This window comes from Protobothrops mucrosquamatus, unplaced genomic scaffold, assembly GCF_001527695.2.
Source record: "Protobothrops mucrosquamatus isolate PMUCROS unplaced genomic scaffold, P.Mucros_1.0 scaffold741, whole genome shotgun sequence".
NCBI lineage: Eukaryota > Metazoa > Chordata > Lepidosauria > Squamata > Viperidae > Protobothrops > Protobothrops mucrosquamatus.
In genome coordinates, this window is record NW_015387013.1 from 342,284 (window position 1) to 360,068 (window position 17,785).

The 17,785-nt window shown below is 45.4% G+C and overlaps 1 protein-coding gene across 3 annotated transcripts in view; it reads right to left on the reverse strand.

Moving 5' to 3' along the window:
* Positions 1 to 2,741: 2,741 nt before the first annotated feature.
* The window catches only part of CPEB1 (cytoplasmic polyadenylation element binding protein 1), a 31,098-nt gene continuing 16,054 nt past the window's right edge, over positions 2,742 to 17,785 (reverse strand). For 2 of the 3 annotated variants that reach the window (XM_015818457.1, XM_015818459.1), the window contains 9 exons: positions 13,193 to 13,410; positions 12,174 to 12,423; positions 11,764 to 11,877; positions 10,829 to 10,933; positions 8,613 to 8,749; positions 7,438 to 7,636; positions 6,379 to 6,473; positions 4,477 to 4,557; positions 2,742 to 2,852 (listed from right to left, as the gene is read on the reverse strand). In XM_015818457.1, the coding sequence (XP_015673943.1) occupies positions 2,742 to 2,852; positions 4,477 to 4,557; positions 6,379 to 6,473; positions 7,438 to 7,636; positions 8,613 to 8,749; positions 10,829 to 10,933; positions 11,764 to 11,877; positions 12,174 to 12,423; positions 13,193 to 13,410 (1,310 nt within the window). The remainder of the gene's footprint in view (positions 2,853 to 4,476; positions 4,558 to 6,378; positions 6,474 to 7,437; positions 7,637 to 8,612; positions 8,750 to 10,828; positions 10,934 to 11,763; positions 11,878 to 12,173; positions 12,424 to 13,192; positions 13,411 to 17,785) is intronic. The other variant, XM_015818460.2, reaches the window with a different exon arrangement.

Sequence of the window (17,785 nt, forward strand, 5' to 3'; positions counted from 1 at the left end):
CCCAATTCCTCATTTGCAGCCTACATACAGATAGTCCTCAACTTACAAGAGTTTGTTTAGCGGCCGAAGTAACAACGGCACTGAAAAAAGGTGACTTACGACCGTTTTTTCATACTTACAACTGCTGCAGCATCCCCATGGCCACGTGATCAAAATTCAGCCACTTGGACGGAGTTTGACTGACTCGTATTTATGACGGTTGCCAGGTCACGTGGTTGCCTTTTGTGACCTTCAGACAAGCAAAGTCGAGGAAGCCAGATCTGCTTAACGACCACGTTACTACTTAACAACTGCAGTGATTCACTTAACAACCCGTGGCAAGGAGTTGCAAAATGGGGCAAAGCTCGCTTAAAAAACATCTCGGAGGCAATTGTGGTCGTTAAGTCGAGGATTATCTGTATGCAGACATTGAAGATTGCCAATCTGGATGATGATGATGATAATAATAACAATAATAATAAACGTTGGAAGGGATCTTGGAGATCATCTAGTCCAACTCCCTGCTCAGACAGGAAACCCTACACCATTTTGGACAAATGGCTGTCCAGTCTCTTCTTAAAAACTTCCAGTGTTGGAGCATTCACCACTTCTAGAGGCAGGTTGTTCCACTGGTTAATTGTTCTGTCAGGAAGTTTCTCCTTAGTTCTAGGTTGCTTCTCTCCTTGATGAGTTTCCATCCGTTGCTTCTTGTCCTGCCCTCAGGCACTTTGGAGAATAGCTTGACTCCCTCTTCTTTGGGGCAGCCTGAGATATTGGAACACTGCTATCCTGTCCCCCCTCGTCCTTCTCTTCATTAAACTAGACATACCCAATTCCAGCAACCGTTCCTTTTATGTTTTAGCCTCCAGTCCCCTGATCATCTTTGTTGCTCTTCTCTTTACTCTTTCTAGAGTTTCAGCATCTTTTACATCGTGGTGACCAAAACTGGATGCAGTATTCCAAGTGTGGCCTTACCAAGGCATTGTAAAGTGGAATTAATACTTCACGTGATCTTGATTCTATCCCTCTGTTAATGCAGAGGGATAATGTGTTTGCCTTTTTGGCAGCTGCAGCACACGGCTGGCTCATATCTAAGTGATTGTCCACTAGGACTCCGAGGTCCCTCTCACAGTTACTACTATTGAGAAAGGTACCCCCTATACTATACCTGCGCATTTGGTTTTTCTTGCCTAAATGTAGAACCTTACTTTTTTCACCATTGAATTTCATTTTGTTGGATAGTGCCCAGTGTTCAAGTCTGTCCAGATCCTCCTGTATCCTAAGCCTGTCTTCAGACAGCAGCCTTTCGGCTTTCCCCAGTCTCTTCCAATCCCCTGCCCTGCAAGAACCACCACCAGCCAGAGGATCTGCTGCAACGTGTTTTATTATGTGCCAAGAACTACATCACAGCTTACTCCACACAACTGTAGGAGAATGCAGTCTTGCCTGCATATGCTACAATGAGGTAGAGACTTCACATACTGCTTCACAACAACCCCACAAAGAGCAGCTGGAATATGCAACATGAGCTCAGCAAGGGAAAAAAGGGAGAACTTAGAACATCCGTTCTTTGGCACACAGCTTTCCAAGAGACAGGGGGGGGGGAAAAAACCCAAAAATAAAACAAAATCATAACTTCAACTCCCAGCACAATCGGTGGGGCTGCACTCACTGCTCCCGAGGGGGCCTCCCGTCCCTCTAAAACAGAAAAGGGTTCCTCGTAAAACCTTTGCTGGCCCGACCCAGCGCAGCCCTTACCTCCGCTCAGATATAAAAAAGAAAATTGAAGTCTCGTGACTTTTGTGATTAAAAACCTTTTTTGTCAAGCCCCCCTTAAGTGCAACTTAAAGTGCAACGAACTATATACAGCAGATCAAAGATCCATTTATCCGGTCCAGTTTCAAAATCCAAAATATCCTATTCCTTTTTTTCGGGTTGTAAATACTGCCATTCACAACTGGGATTTTTTTTTTTTTCCTCCTCCTCTTCCTTTTTTTTTTTTTTTTTTTTTTTTTTTTTTTAAACTAACAGCTCCCAGAAATAAGTTGCAAGGATGTTAAAAGCTGCCAGGAAAGAAAAAAATCTCGTCTCAAACGGCTTAAAAACCATTTTCAAGAGTGTAAAAATGAACTGGTAAAAATCCTGGAGCATAAAATATGAAATATGATTTTGGTTTCAAGTGAAGAACAAAGTCTCCTTGTTGTTAACAGTAAAAAACGCCAGCTGAACATCCAGTTTATTCCGTTCAGATGGGGAAGGGAAGGGGAGGGGAAGGGAAGGGAAGGGGAGGGGGTGGGAAAGGTTAAACGAATGGAAAGGCACTGTATGGCAACTGCAAACAAACGGGAGCCAATGAGAACTGCATTATTATGCATTCTACCATCAGTATTGCAAGAAATGTAAAAAAAAGGGCCCTTGATAAATAAGAAATTTGAAGGCATCTGCATTCAATACCTTTCTCAACCTATGATCCCTTGATGCTTCTCGTCAGCAACCAAGGAACCAAAGTCTGGGAACTGCAGAATTGTTTCGAGGGGCCCTCCCCTCTCAAAAACCCCCAAACAAACCCCCGACCAAAAAAAAAAAACTTCACTGTGCATTAGTGCAGAAACAAAGAAAGACCAGCAAGTGCAAACGTGAAGGCAAGGTTCCCCGTTAGTCCTTCAGACGGGCATCTCCCCCAGCCTGGGTGTGGCACCAACTAGGATCGGTGGGCTTCTCTTCCCTGTAGTCAACGGAAGAGCTTTGCCCGGCAAACAGCTCTAGCTGGCCTCGCGATTCTTCTGGTTACGCATCAATGGACGGTGGTGGTGTAGGATCTCCATGGAATGTTTCCAGTGCCAGCAAGAGCGACAGAAGTACTTGAAGCACATCTAGGTGGGACCAAGAAGATCATGAGAAGGTCTGAAGCTACCTTATACCAAAAGTTTGGCTATTGGGTCAGCGTGGACCCAGCTGTAGATTTCTGAGGTTTTAGGCAGGATTAGGATCCTTTCTCGGGCCTACCTGGAGATGGTCAGAGTCACATCTGAGACCACCTTGGTGCAAAAGGGAAGATCTGCTTAAGCTGCAGTCCCTTCTGGTGTGCCACTGCTCAGCATCTATTGCGTCAACCTTAGCGTTGATTTGTAGGAAGGACATGGCTATGAGGTTCCGTATAGGAAGGGGCCCTAAGGATGTTAGGAATCTACCCACCCAGAAGGGGTCCTTGGTCCTCTTTCAGCTTGGTTATTTTCTTGCAGACGTTTCATTACGCCAACTAGGTAACATCATCAGTGCTGTTTGGGTAATGAAACATCTGCAAGAAAATAACCAAGCTCATTTCAACCCTGGGCTACAAATATTCTCCTTTATTGCTACCCCACCCATAAATACAAGAGGGCAAACCAAATTGAAAATATAATTTCCCTTTGTAATAAAAAAATGGATTATTTTATCTTCCTTCTATGTGGCTCTTCTAGTTCAGCTTCTACTAGACCAGTGGTGGCGAACCTATGGCACGGGTGCCAGAGGCAGCACTCAGAGCCCTCTCTGGGGGCACACGCGCTGTTGCCCCACTCCTAGGCCTTCAGCTGGGTTTTACGAAACCTTTTCGCTTTAGGCCTCCGCTGCTGTGTGCAAAAAAAAAAAAAGGTTCAATCAAACCAGTCAATTTCAACTTCTCGCGGGAAAAAAAAGATCTTACAAAGTTGAAATTGATTGATTGAACTTTTTAGTCCCACCCAGTCTGCTGTTACCACAGCCACGCCCACCCAATGGGCCACACCCACCCGGCACCCGACGATGCATAAGTGGGTTTTGGGTTGCAGTTTGGGCACTTGGTCTCTAAAAGGTTCTCCATCACTGGACTAGACTTATCATCGGCTGCAAAACTGCAAATTTTCCTTGACACGGCAAGAAGCCAACTTTGCCAGTCTGAGTTTTTGCTGACTAGATTTGGCAGTTCTCACCGGGTTTCTTGAAAGCATGGGCAGGGGAAGGCAGCTGCTTTTCCCATCTCTACACCACTGCAGGTAGTCCTCAAGTTATAACCACAATTGGAGCTGGAAAATTCATTGTTAAGCGTTGCGGTCATTAAGAGAGGCGTCATGCAACTTGCAACTTTTCCTGCTGGCTTCCCCATGACGTGGGGCAGGTTTGCAAATGGCAATCACTTGAACTCGAGCCCAGCAACCGTCGTAAATGCGAGCTGGTTGCCAAGGGCCCGGATTGCAATCACGTGAGCACCAGGATGCTGCAAACAGTCGTATGTGCAAGGACCAAGTTGTAAGTCGTTTTTTTTCTTCAGCGTAACGTTGAACAGTGGCTAAACAAATGGTTATAAGTTGAGGACTACTTGCATGTAAGAACGGGCCCGTCCTGCTTTTATGCTGAAAGGGGATACATGTCACACCCTACCTGAAACAACACCCTTGCAATATACCGTAGTATAAAAACAATAAAAAGGTGCATCTTTCACAGGATTTCCAGACCCAGGAAGAAAATAAGAGCGAATACCTGATCTCTACAGAAGAACGGACCGGGCTGAGACCTGCAAACTTGACACATGGCATCTTCCAGATACGGATCAATCTGAACCTGCACAGAGAAAAGGAAATTGGCCCCTTTGAATGCAAGTATCGTTGAGGAAAAGGAACATAGCCCTTTGTTGGTTAACTCAACAACATAAAGAGATGCTTCACTGCTGCTTTGGGAAGTGACCTGCAAGATTCCCGCAAGGGGACAACCTACGATACATACACAGTAGAGTATGACCTGCAATCCAGGCTTAACGGTTTTAAACTTAGCCCAATGCATTTCGTTTTGTACATAATAGAGCTTATTTTTTTTTCCTTTTATGTCTCTCGTTTCTTTTTTTGGCATAAAAGGAAACAAAAACCAATGCATTCTGATTGTGGGGAGTGACTGGAGGGAGTTAATGTTCACTGATGAACATTACCTACCAATAAACTACATGCAGCCTCCTTAAGCGCTACTCTAGGTGTTTCCTTTGTGATAGTCAGGTTATCAAAATGGCATGACACATAAAACTTCTACGGACCCAGAAAGAATTAAGGTAGCGTCCTTGACTGGCTCAGAAAACACGTCTTTTGAGTTCTCACTAAGCTGGTCAGCTAAGCCAGATTTAGGGTGTGTTCTGTGAAATCAACCATCAAGGTTGGAGTTTATAGTTTTGGAGTGTTATGGTATCTCTCCTGCCAGGTAAATACTTTTTTAAAAAAAATTCTCCTTCTTTTTCAAGGAAAATGGACACTTTATTACACTTAAACTAAGGGTCAAAAGCAAGCATTCTTTATATCCTTGGAAGAAGTTGGAAAGCATTCTTTGTATATATTTGTGTTTCTCTCTTCTTTATATTTTTTTCCACATTTCTATCCCTATTCTCTTTTTACTCTTTTTTTATTCTTTTGTGTTTTTTTTATGTGCATGCTTTGTAAAATGTAATCAAATTATTTAAGGTAGTTTTGGTAATGTCAGTATAAACCGAAGCCCCAAATTTTTATCATGAAACTATGGTTTTAAAATCTTTTAATAGTTAGAGGCAAAGCTTAATTTTTGGAATGATCCAAGGGCTGTTTGAAGGGGGAGGAATAACACTGTAACACAGGAAAGGCCATATCATAAATAGCTGGGATTTTTCATTCCTCCCATCCTTTAGATTTTGAGAATATTTTCCCCCTTTTACATTAAGGCCTTTTTTATGTTTCATACTACACCTCCCCGTCCCCCCCATCAAAAAGTGGGATACCATTCTACAAAGTTTCAGCAACAATTGTCAGTAAGCAAAATCTTTAATAACAAGTGGAGATTAGCTGCAGTTTTTAAAGTGCTTCTGGATTGCCTCCTTGTAGTTATTCCATTACCGGACAGCAGGGGGTTTTAACACCACTTAAACCTAGTTGTGAGTTTGCCAGATTTGTTTCCTTAACTATAAGGAAAATAAACTACTCTTTGGTGCCTCCTATACTCAGTAGTAACTCAAGACAGGTATTTCTGCAGACTGGATCCTGGGAAAGAGACTACAGCTTAGTAATAACCTTTGCGCTTTACTTGCTGATCGTTCTGATGTTCAGTTCTTAAAATCTACAATTTCAGCATTTTTATTCTTTTTGCTGACTCTTCGTTAGTCCTGGTTCTTGGAGAATGGAAAGCCCGATAGTTTTAGTATACATTGTCTCTGTGCATCTTGCATTAATTTAGTTCTAGGTTGTAACTGTTTTTAATTGGTTTTTTTTTCAACATCCAGAGTCTCTCCTTTGAGGTGGATGGCTATAGAAATTGAATCAATAAATCTTTTATTCCAACCAGAATCTCTACTCTGACTTTACATTTACTTTGCCATGCTACAAGTTTCAGTGTCTCCACACTGCAAAGCTTTATGACTTGGAAGCTCAGTACCTTTTTTGTAAACTTTGTTGTTTTGATCTCCACAAACGCAGCACTGACTGCTTTCAGATAGCTACGCTGGTTGTTAAAGGTAACACGGCCAGATCCTGTAAAAAAGCCAGCTTATTAGTACAATAAGATTGAGCGCCAGATCAATAACAAAGCTTTATGAGTCAGCATACACATGACTTATTACAAGGTCTGCCCTACTGGGGCGAGAGAAGGGTGAATTTTGAGCAATATCTGTCTAAACCCAGATTAGACAGATGACAATATGAAAAATGTTTGTTTCAGAAACTGAACTGTTGCTTATTTCTGCACGAAATGTCCTTATTGCACCTCTCAGATTAAGATTTAGATTGGAACTTGAATATTAATAAAATTTCACACTTCTCAGCTGGCTTTTTTTTGCTCCTGTTGAAATACATTTTGATCTTCTTAATAACCAAGGATTAATTCAGGAAGATAACAGATGTATAGGTAAAAATATGCCAAGTCAACCTGAACTGAAAACAGATGTTGTCCGTTTTTAAAAATATTCAAGTCGTCCAGTGCAAAATGTATCGGGGGAGGAAAACCCATTTTTAATTCTGCCCCGTTGCAAAGAATTGGCAAAGATCAATTAGAAAATAACGATAGCCATAGCCCTTAGACTTATATACCACTTCGTAGTGCTGTACAGCCCTTACTAAGCTGTTTTGTAGTGTCAGCCTATTGCCCCCAACTATCTGGGTCCTCATTTTACCTACCTTGGAAGGATGGAAGGCAGGGTCAACCTTGAGCCGGTCAGGATCGAACTCCTGGCAGTGGGCAGAGTTAGCCTGCAATACTGTATTCTAACCACTGCACCAACACCATTTTTCGCAAACTCATCCAGCCTCGGTTCAATTAAAATGACCACGAGACAGCCCTTCTCTCCCACCCATGCTCACCACAGTCGAACAGTGAAACCAAGATAGTTAAGTCTCTTCTTTTTCCCTCGACTTCCTATGGGGAATGCCACTGGTTCCACAAAGCCCCAGATACCATCCCCACCGAAGGCACCGACGGCCAAGGACTGGCTCTACTTACCAATGGGATACTTGTGCTTGTCTGTATCAATACCTGCATACACAACTCCCCCAAACAGGTCGTTGAGGATTCCTGCCAAGGCCTCTGCATTCAGCATCCCGTGAAGGGCTCCCACGAAGACCGTTTTCCCAGGGTCCAGTCTCTGAGTTGGGCTGCGCACAAAGTTGCTATCTGCCAAGACCCATGGGATCACCTGGACCTACAGGCACAATGGTTAGCACGGTTCAAGCCATCCACACAAATGCTGCGCCGTCCTTTAAACCAAGCGTCAGCTAGCTCTGTGACTTCCCAGAATCCCCCAGCCAGCACCTCCCCTGTCCATCTGTAACTCCTGCTTCATTTGAGCTGCAAAACCTAATCCTGAATACCGCGTCTGCTTCACTTGACCTCTGCCAATGCCGTGGGAGGCTTGACAATTACCTGTCCTTTGGGCAAACAATGCCTCTTTGTCTCCAGACACGGCTGGCAGATGCAGGCACAAGCATTTTTATCTGCCCAGGTTGTAAGCAAGAAGCCGAGTTCCGTGTTTAAAGCATGCAACCAAGTGAAGTTCACAATTTTACAATTTTACCTCAACTTCTCTCCGCTTTACAGACCTGCAGGTAGCCCTCAACTTGCGACCACAAGAGAGCCCAAAATTTCTGTTGTTAAGGCAAGTTGTTGTTAAGTAAGTTTTGCCCCATTTTACGACTTTTCTTCCCGCAGTTGTTCAGCAAATCACTATAAGTTAATAAGTTAGTAACATGTTCGTTAAGCGAATCTGGTCTCCCCATTGACTTCACTTGTGGGAAGGTCGCAAAAGGGGATCACGTGATCCCGGGACGCTGCAACCGGGTCAATAAATATGACTCCGTTGCCAAGAGTCCAAATTTTGATCACGTGACCATGGGGATGCTACAACGGTCGTGAAGTGTGGGGGAAAAAAAAGTCGTAAGTCATATTTTTCAGGGTTGTAAATCGAGGAGTGAGTACCTGTACGAAGATTGGTTGTAAAGTTACTTTTTCATCACTGTTGTAACCATGAATGGTTGTTAAATGAGGCAGCCAGAAAATGAGAACTCATGTGCGTGTGGTCAGGTGTGTGTGTGTGTGTGTGTGCAACCTCTGATCTTTGCAATGGATTTTTGGCCTGCTAATTTCATTTACGCCTTGAGTAGGCCACACTGTTCACTCACCTCCTTGCATCTCATTCTACGGCTAGACATCTTGAAGTAATACTCGCTCAGGCCGCTGGGGCTCAGCAGATCCCGGGAGCAGTTTTGGAGCAAGGCACGCACAGACTTCTCAGACTCAAACACCAGGTAGGCATAACCTATAGTAAGAAAGGGGTGGTGGGGGAGGGGGAGAGAACCTAAGTCTACAGGACACATCTTTTCTCTTTCAAGGATAATTGCTTTGTTGAATCAGAGAGAGCCAACCAGTTCAACTGTTTTGGAAATATTCAATAACAATTCCCCACCTCTGATAATCAGAGGAAGCACACTATTAACAAGGATATTCTACTTAGTCTAGTGCAGGAGTTCCCAATCGGGGGTGCTAGCACCCCCTGGGCGTGCAAGACGATATCCCAGGGGGTATAAAAAACTCGGATTTAGAAGCTTCAAAATTATAGTGTATATGCATAATTCGTTGCCATTATTTCGAGCTTTTGTAAGGGGTGAGAGATATATCAGAAGCGTTCTAGGGGTGCGGGGTATAGAAGAGATTGGGAACCGCTGGTCAAGCGGTTAAGGCACCAGGGTAGAAACTGGGAGACTAATGCTGACAAGGTAGAGAAATACTGGTCTATGCTGTAAAATACAGTCACCAGGCAGGACGGTGCAATTTATTCTCTGTAGCTCTTGAGTTATGGGGCAGGAAGCAACAGGGGAGCCAGCCCCAAACCTCTCGACCAACGGAGGTATTTACGAATGGAACTGTCCTGGATGCATCACTGGAGGTTTGAAAATCAAGATTGGGTCGCTGTTTGTCTGGAATGTCTTGGGCAGTGGTGGCGAACCTATGCCACGAGTGCCAGATCTAAGGACACACGTGCCATCGCCCCAGCCCCACCTCCCCCTGCACACCAATAGCCCCTCCGGAGGAGAGTCGCCCCCAGGCACAGCCCACCTGGAGCAGCACAGCCAAGGACATGGCAGCCAGGCAATGGGGACAAGACTCTGCCCTTGCGCCCCGTCGCAAAAAGTTGATGTTGCGGGGCACGGGTGGAGGGCGTGGCCGCCATGGCACTGCTGGGCCGCCTGGGCGATCTGTGGTGGGCCATGGAGGTGGTGGGTAGCCCTGCGGATGGGCGGGGCAGGGGCGGAGCAGTTTTTGGGCACTCAGTCTCTAAAAGGTTCGCCATTTCTAGTCTTGGGGTTCCTGCTCTGAACAGGAGGGTTTCTAAAGCAATGTAGAAGTACGGTATAAATAGGTAAGAAGGGAGCTGCTGAAAAGATCACACAGTCTTGTGATGGAGAGAAGTGTGGGAAAGCAACTGATAACCCCCCTCCACACCTCGATTTTGTTCAGGGTTGACGCAGGACAGAGGGAAACCTGAACAGGCTTTCAAGGTAGATGTGAACCCTTCAAAGCAGGCAGGTCAAGAAGCAGGATTCCAGGAATATTCCGGATGGCAGTCTAGAAAAATGGAATCCTGAAAGCCTGCCAAAAATTTATTTCCGGCTGTCCCATTTTATACCACTGAACCGTAGTGGCCCAGCGATGAGAATGCGAAATTGCAGGCTAATTCTGCCCACTGCCGGGAGTTCGATCCAGACCAGCTTCAGGTTGACTCAGCCTTCCATCCTTCCGAGGTGGGTAAAATGAGGACCCGGATTGTTGGGAGGGCAATAGGCTGACTCTGTAAACCGCTTAGGTAGGGCTGTAAAGCACTGTGAAGCGGTATATAAGTCTTAAGTGCTATTGCTGTTCTTATTGCTATACTGAACAAAGTCAAGGCAAGGGCACTTGAGTTTCTTTTTCACACTTCTTTCTTGGGGCATGATTTAGGTTTTTTTTTCTACAAGCCCAACCCTCTGGAATGGTCTTCTCCTTCCTTCTCCAAGCTCAGTTGTATATTCCTTGGGAGCTGGATCAGGAGACCTCCAAGGTGCCTTCCCATCTAGGATAATATGCTCCTGATGCATGGGAAGGGGATAACTGTGGAGGGCACCTGGGGTCCCTCCCCCTGCCCCAAGGTCCTGCTGTCCTCAGCCCCGAATAGCCTCAGGTGTGCAGTTTTCCCTCGCCAAGGTGGAGAGGAGGGTGAAAGGAAGCACCTGTGCACCAGGAGGAGGCCACCAACCTATGGTGCTCTCCCTGTCCGTCACCAGCATGCATTCACGCCCAGGAGCCCTCAGTGGTCTATGGGAAGCATGGATAAAAAGAATTCCTACCATGTCTGTATTACCTTTAGGCATATTACCTTTGGGAGGGCAGCGGGGATGCTTGCTATCCTTACCAGGCCACTCCACTCTCAGCGAGCCAAACACACGGAAAGTGCTGATCAGACCCGCTGCACAGAATGAGAGGCTTCGTTAGAGGAAAAGCGACAACACATGAGGTAGGATAGGGACAGGTCGCTTCTACCCCCTTGCCCCAGTAATGGCAGAGAGCTAATACAGGTAGTCCTTGCTTAACGATCCCTCGTTCAGCAGCCATTCCAAGTTACGATGGCCCAAGATGAGACTTGGGACCGATCCTTGAAACTGACCATTGTGGTTGTCACTTGATCGCAGATTCAGACACTTGGCAGCTGGCATGCATTTATGATGGCTGCAGTGTCCCGCAATCAAGTGATCCTCTCCTGCACCCTTCACAGCCAGCTCCCAACAAGTCATTGGGGAAGCCAGCAGGAAATCACAAGTGGCGATCACATTGTGCTGAAGGAGCTATGGTGGTTTGCTTCACCACCCTATCTGGAACTGGCATTGCAAGACTGACATGGTCATGTGATCTTTCACTTTACGACCGCGCTGCTTAGCGATGGAGTTGCTGGTCCCAATCGCCGTCACTAAATGGGCTTTTGTTGGACCTTAACAGACTTCCTGGGTAGCTGGAAAACCCATGAGGGTTTTCAGTGACCCTCATGCAAAATTCAATGTAAAAATATGAAAACACCTTCCGTTTTTTTTTTAAAATGGCCAAGTCTGCAATACTGTAGCAGGAGACCTCAAAAGTGAGAATGCTAAACCCCGCGAGGCCTCCTGGCCACTTAGAAACATCTGGGCCCCCTGCCTCATCTTGGAAAGCCAGACCACAAAGGTTAAGACTATGGTTGCATGTCTTCAGCACCACACCTGAACAGGGCCTTTAAAAAGAGTGCAGGAATGGTCAGGAACTCACCTTCTGTGATGTCCCAGGGAACACCTCCTAAAAACACCTTGCAGGAGTAAACGGGATTTTTGTAGTTCCGAGGTGGCAGCTGCCCACTCCAAGTGCAGGTTGCCTCGTTCATAGCTGAAGACAAAAGCAAGAGAGAAGTTTAAGACCCCTGTCTTAAATCTAAAAAACAAAATGGAGGCTGGCTGAAGAATTCTGTGAGTTGAAGTCCACAAGTCATCAAAGGGCCAGGTTTGAAGAGCCCTGCCTTAAATCTAACAAACAAAATGGAGGCTGGCTGAGGAATTCTGGGAGTTGGTCCACAAGTCATAAAAGGGCCAGGTTTGAAGACCCCTGCTCTAGGAGGTGGAGACAGCGGGGGAATTCTTACCTGGCCTCCCTGGTCACCCCCACACAGCCCAGGCCTGGCTTACCTGCGGCTTGCTTGTGGAGTCTGGCTTCTCTTTCTATGCTGAAGAGATCTTCTGGAGAGTCGGTGATGTTCCAGGATGACCAGGAAGAGGCCCCAGGCCACTGCTTGGACAAGGCGGCTGGGGTGGAGGAGGTGACGGCAGCCAAGGCAGCCTGCTCTTGATCCAGGTGAGACCCTGCTCCATTCAAGGGATCTCTGGTGAGGCCTCCAATAGGCAGGAATGGCAGAGGAGGCGAGATACGGAGACTCGACTGCAAAAGACGTTCATCAGAGGCACCGTGAAAAAAAAATAATGCACATTTGGGAAGAAACTGGAAAGGCAACATGCCCAAGCCTCATACCACTGCAAAAATTAAACTCCCACTAAATTGGGTTTAAAATGTGGCACGTGGCTCACATGGTTTTGTGCAGTCTGGATGTGTGTGTGAGAGAGACACCTCTCCTGTGGGAACTACACTGATTGCTGATTTACTTCCAGGTATAATTCAAGAGGCTGGATGTCACCTTTGAAACACGGCTTGGAGTCAGGTTATTTAAAGGGCTGTCCTTCCCAGTTACATCTATCCCACCCACCAGAATGGGGAGACAGGGCACATTACAAGTTTCCTCTCTTAAGGAGGTCCATCTAATGGGGCCAAGAGGAAGGGCCTTCTCTGTGGTGGCTCCCCCCCCCCCATGGAACATCATCCCTACAGAGATAAGGGATGGCCCTCACTTTGACACTCTTTCAAAAGGCCTGAGGACATGGTTTGGCCAGCAGGCCTGGAGGCCCCAGGGTGATATGGAGCCCATCAAGTGGTATGTATGTCTGACAGTGGTCACCAGAGCGATGGTGATTTGTTGGGTTTTATATTTGGGGTTTTACTTCTGTAAGCCACCCAGTGTCACTGTGAGTGAGTTGGGCAGCCATAAACAGCTTTTTTAAATTAGTTAAATTAAATTAATTAAAGCAGGTTGAAGCACAACTCGAGAAGCTCTAACTTCTTTGGAAAAAAAATATATATATCCATGGTTTCTTACGATCAGATCTGAAAGATGGTCGGATCCAGAGCTGAATCCACTAGTGTCGGAGTCGGAGGGACTGCTGGAACGTGAATACAGAAGGGAACGACTGCTCTCCAAGCGGGAGGCCCTCAAGGTCGGAGTTGGAAGATTCTCACTCAGCTCTGAGCCGATGGGATCGAGAGGCAGGAAGCCCAAGGACGGCTTCCCGAAAGGATGGCTGAGCATGTTGAGAACTGCAAAGCAGGACAGAAAAGGTGGTGAACAAATATTTCCTAGAGCGGCACACGACGCCAGGCGTCTTCCTTCAAACTCGGCTATCTTTGGGCACGAAAAAAAAAGGAAAAATCAAAAGACATCCATTACGGCTCTGCATCCACCTGTAGTGGGAAGCAAGATAGCTTCCAATATTTAATTTAATTTACACCAGTGTTTTCCCAGAATTCCCCAGTCAGCAATGCAGGTGACTCGCCTCTAAACAAACTCACAGGCCCCTCACCATTCTTGGAGAGATTAAACAAAAACAAAAACCTGACTTCATTTGCCTTTAATTTGACTCCATTTTGGCTGGTCGAATTTAATCAGCAGCCAGTTCTGAAAATGCTAAAAAAGGCGAATGAGGATATACAGATAGTCCTCGACTTTATGCCTGTTTAATGGCCGTTCAAAGTTACGACACTGAAAAGAGTGATTGATGGCCGTTTGTCATTCTTGTGACCATTGCAGCATCTCCATGACCAGGGATAGGCAAAATTGGCTCTTTTATGACCCGTGGACTTCAACTCCCAGAATTCCTGAGCCAGCCATGCTGAGGGGAAAGGGAGAGGTTTCCAAGCTGAGCCATGCTGGCTCAGGAATTCTGGGAGTTGAAGTCCACGAGTCATAAAAGAGCCAAGGTTGCCTACCCCGATCTAAACCTAGTTACTGCAAACCCCTGATTTCAGCAGTCACCTGTAGCGCTGTAACTCATAAGCCACCATCCTGAATTATGCGACTTCAGCTAGAAAACCTTTCGAAGCCGAGGGATAAAATCTATTTTCCAGCCTACCCTCTCCCACTCTTGGAAAAAAAAATCTCACACATTCCCTCCTACACACACCACTGTCTTTTTTACAATCACATGGACCAATCACCAGACATACACTAAAGGCTGTGCATCACAGCCAGAAGCTTGTGCAGCTTTGTTTGAAACACACACACACACACACACACACACACACACACACACACACTGCCAAGGAGGCTGGCATTCCCCGTCCATGTTTCTCTAACAAAGAGGTTAACACAGGCATGTTGCATTGACACAAAAAATAGACAAAACTCCTTGCACTATGTTGGGCTAAAGAAGAGAGGAGATGTCACACTGATCTATAGAGTCAAAGGGTTTAAATTTCATCTTTAAAAGGACAGTTTCTAGCCCTCATGATTTCAGACTGGTGTTTCTCATATTTGTGACCATCTTCATAAACATCCAGCTTAAGAACTTGATCACTGCTGACACGGATAAGATGATCCAAGCAGACCCGCGGCTGTTTGCACAATTCCTGAGTTATCTCAGAACCTGCAATAAACAAGGCAATTCTGGAATCAAATAATGGATTAAGGGTGTCAACTCTTCTTACCTGATGCTATTTCATTTCCAGTACAGGCAGCCTTCGACTTTAGGGAGCATTTGAAGTTACAATGGCACGGAAAAACATGATTTATGACCACTTTTCACAATTGCGACCCTTGCTGCAATCCCCACGGTCACGTGATCAAAATTCAGACAACTGGCAACTGACTCACATTTATGACGGCTGCAATGTTCCCGGGGTCATGTGATCCCCCTTTTGCGACTTCCTGACAAGCAAAGTCAACGGGGAAGCCAGATTCAATGAACAACCGTGTTGACCAGCTTCACAAAAGCAGTGACTCCCTTAACAACGGTGGCAAGGAAAGGTCGTAAAACGAGGCAAAATTCACTTAACAAGTATTTCGCTTAGCAACAAAAAATTTCAAGTCGAGGGCTGCCCCTAATTCACGCCTGCCAATTTATGAAGCCTCCTAAGATCACTGTAGCAAACAAAACTCAACTGACCCCAGGGAATAACGTTCAAAAAAATATTCCCTTTCAGATGTCGAGGTGTGTCTCACTGTAAACAGACGGGACCCCAGGAGACTTGCAAAGATTGCTAGAACACCCAGCGCCGAGAGGAGTTTTGGATAAGTCTTCNGAAGCGTGATGCCAAGTTAACTAGGCTGTGAGCTATATGTCCTCAACTTACAACAGTTTATTTAGTGACTGTTTGAGGTTACGACTCTGAAAAAATTGACATATGTTTTTCACACTTATGACTGTGGTAGCATCTCCATGATCACAGACGCTTGGCAACTGACTTGTATTTATGACGGTTGCAGCGTCCCAGGATCACGTGATCACCTTTTGCAATCTTCTGACAAGCAAAGTCAATGGGGGAGCCAGATTCATTTAACAACCGTGTGTCATGGTTCTGAAAGAAGAAGCTCTTCAAAGAACTTTGAGGCATTGTTTACCTTAAAGAATCTTTAATTGCAACATAGCTTCAGCAGAGAAGCCAAAATCTGAATTCTCCTCCCCCAAACACACAGTATCTAAGCATAACTCACTCCTTCATTTAACAGTCAATAATCACATTCTCCAATTAGTTTGAAGTGTGAACTTTCCCTCCCGTTATCTCCTTTTATTACAACCAACCTTGAAGAATACTCTACTGAGATATTGTTATGGTTAACTAGTCCCCATGCACATTCTTCCCACTCCTCTCCAGCACCATCTAATTTTAACTCTAAAAGTAATACACAGGTTAAATAGAAAATGTCTGCGTCTTCATATATTGTCAAGCAAGAACATCAGCAGCATTGACACCGTGTTACTAATTTAACAACTGCAGGGATTGACTTAACCAATGTGGCAAAAAGGTTGTAAAATGCGGCAAAACTCACTTAACAAATGTATCACTTAGCCACAGAAATTTTGGTGCATCACTTTTTCCCCCCTTTTTGTTGTTTTTTGCATGCCCTGGCTCTAGTTTTCAGGAAACTAGGTTATTGATTTTCAATTACCAGTTATGTTGGAAGAGTTAATGAAAGGAACTATATTTCCAGTAAGGTTGGCAAACACAGGGAGACAACAACAAAGCACTGCGATCTTGACCCACATTAAGAAAGCTCTTCTTCTGGCTATTTATGGGTGTTTTTTTTTAAACATAAAAGCCAAAAAAAAGAGGAACCAAAAGTTAAAAAAAAAAACCCCAACCCAAAACCTAGATCACATACTAATCTAATCTTAGGATTTGTTATGTTGTAGAAATAAATGAATAACAATTTGACTCGGTTTGCTGAATAAGGATAAATATTAAGCATATGAGTTAATATAGACGGTCAACTAAATGTCTGTGGAGATTCTCAGTCATCCAGGTCGTAGTTTTGTAAGCAAAACTTGAGGAGCACTCGGAGGCTCCAGTTAGTCCAGAATGCAGCCGCGCGGGCGGTGATGGGAGTGACTCGTCGCTCACATGTAACGCCGCTGCTGCGCAAGCTGCACTGGCTGCCTGTGGCCTTCCGGGTGCGCTTCAAGGTGTTGATTATCATCTTTAAAGCGCACCATGGCATCGGACCTGGCTACCTCCGAGACCGCCTTCTGCCACAGATCACCTCTCACCGGCCGATACGCTCCCACAGAGTGGGTCTCCTCAGGGTGCCGTCAACCAGACAGTGCCGGTTGGCGACCCCCAGGGGGAGAGCCTTCTCTGTTGGAGCTCCCACCCTCTGGAACGAGCTGCCCCCAGAGCTGCCCCCAGAGATCCGGGTGATTCCGGATCTCCCCTCCTTCCGCCGCGCCCTCAAGACATGGCTGTTTCAGCTGGCAGGACTGGCTTAGGGATATTTTAAATTGGATTTTAATCAACTTTTAAAATAAGAAAAGGCCTATTTAAATATATCTTTTAATTTATTTTAAATTTTGTATATTTGTATCAATTGCTCTGTTTTTTAACTGGCTGTAAGCCGCCCTGAGTCCACCAGGAGAAGGGCGGGATATAAATACAATAAACTGAAACTGAAACTGAAACTGAATGCATGTACACAATACAATGCAATGAGACATGGGCAGATCTGTACATTGATGAAACAAAACAACCACTTCACAAACACACGGCACAATGTAGGGAGAACAAACTCATCGGGACAATATTCAGCAGTCCATCTGCATTTGAAAGACAAGGGTCACTCTTTAGAAGACAGCAAAGAAGACATTCTAGATATGGATAGAGAAGACCCTTGGTTTGAAAGAGGAGTAAAAGAAGACTTAACATTGAGCAGCCTTCTCCCAACAGAGGGGGAGGGATACCATCTATCTCCTGTCTACAACGCAGTCCTTGCGGCAGTTCCAAAAAGTTTTCACCATCCCCCTTTGCATTCTGATACAGGTGACCCCGAGGACACAGATGAATCCCCAAGTGGTTTCAGGAACTCTCAGGGAGAGTGTTAACAACCAGATGACTGCAAAGAAACGTGATCCTTCCAACTTCCCCATCCTATCAGAACTAAACCTTCCATCGCCCTCATCCTCCTGCCAGAACTGATGAAGCC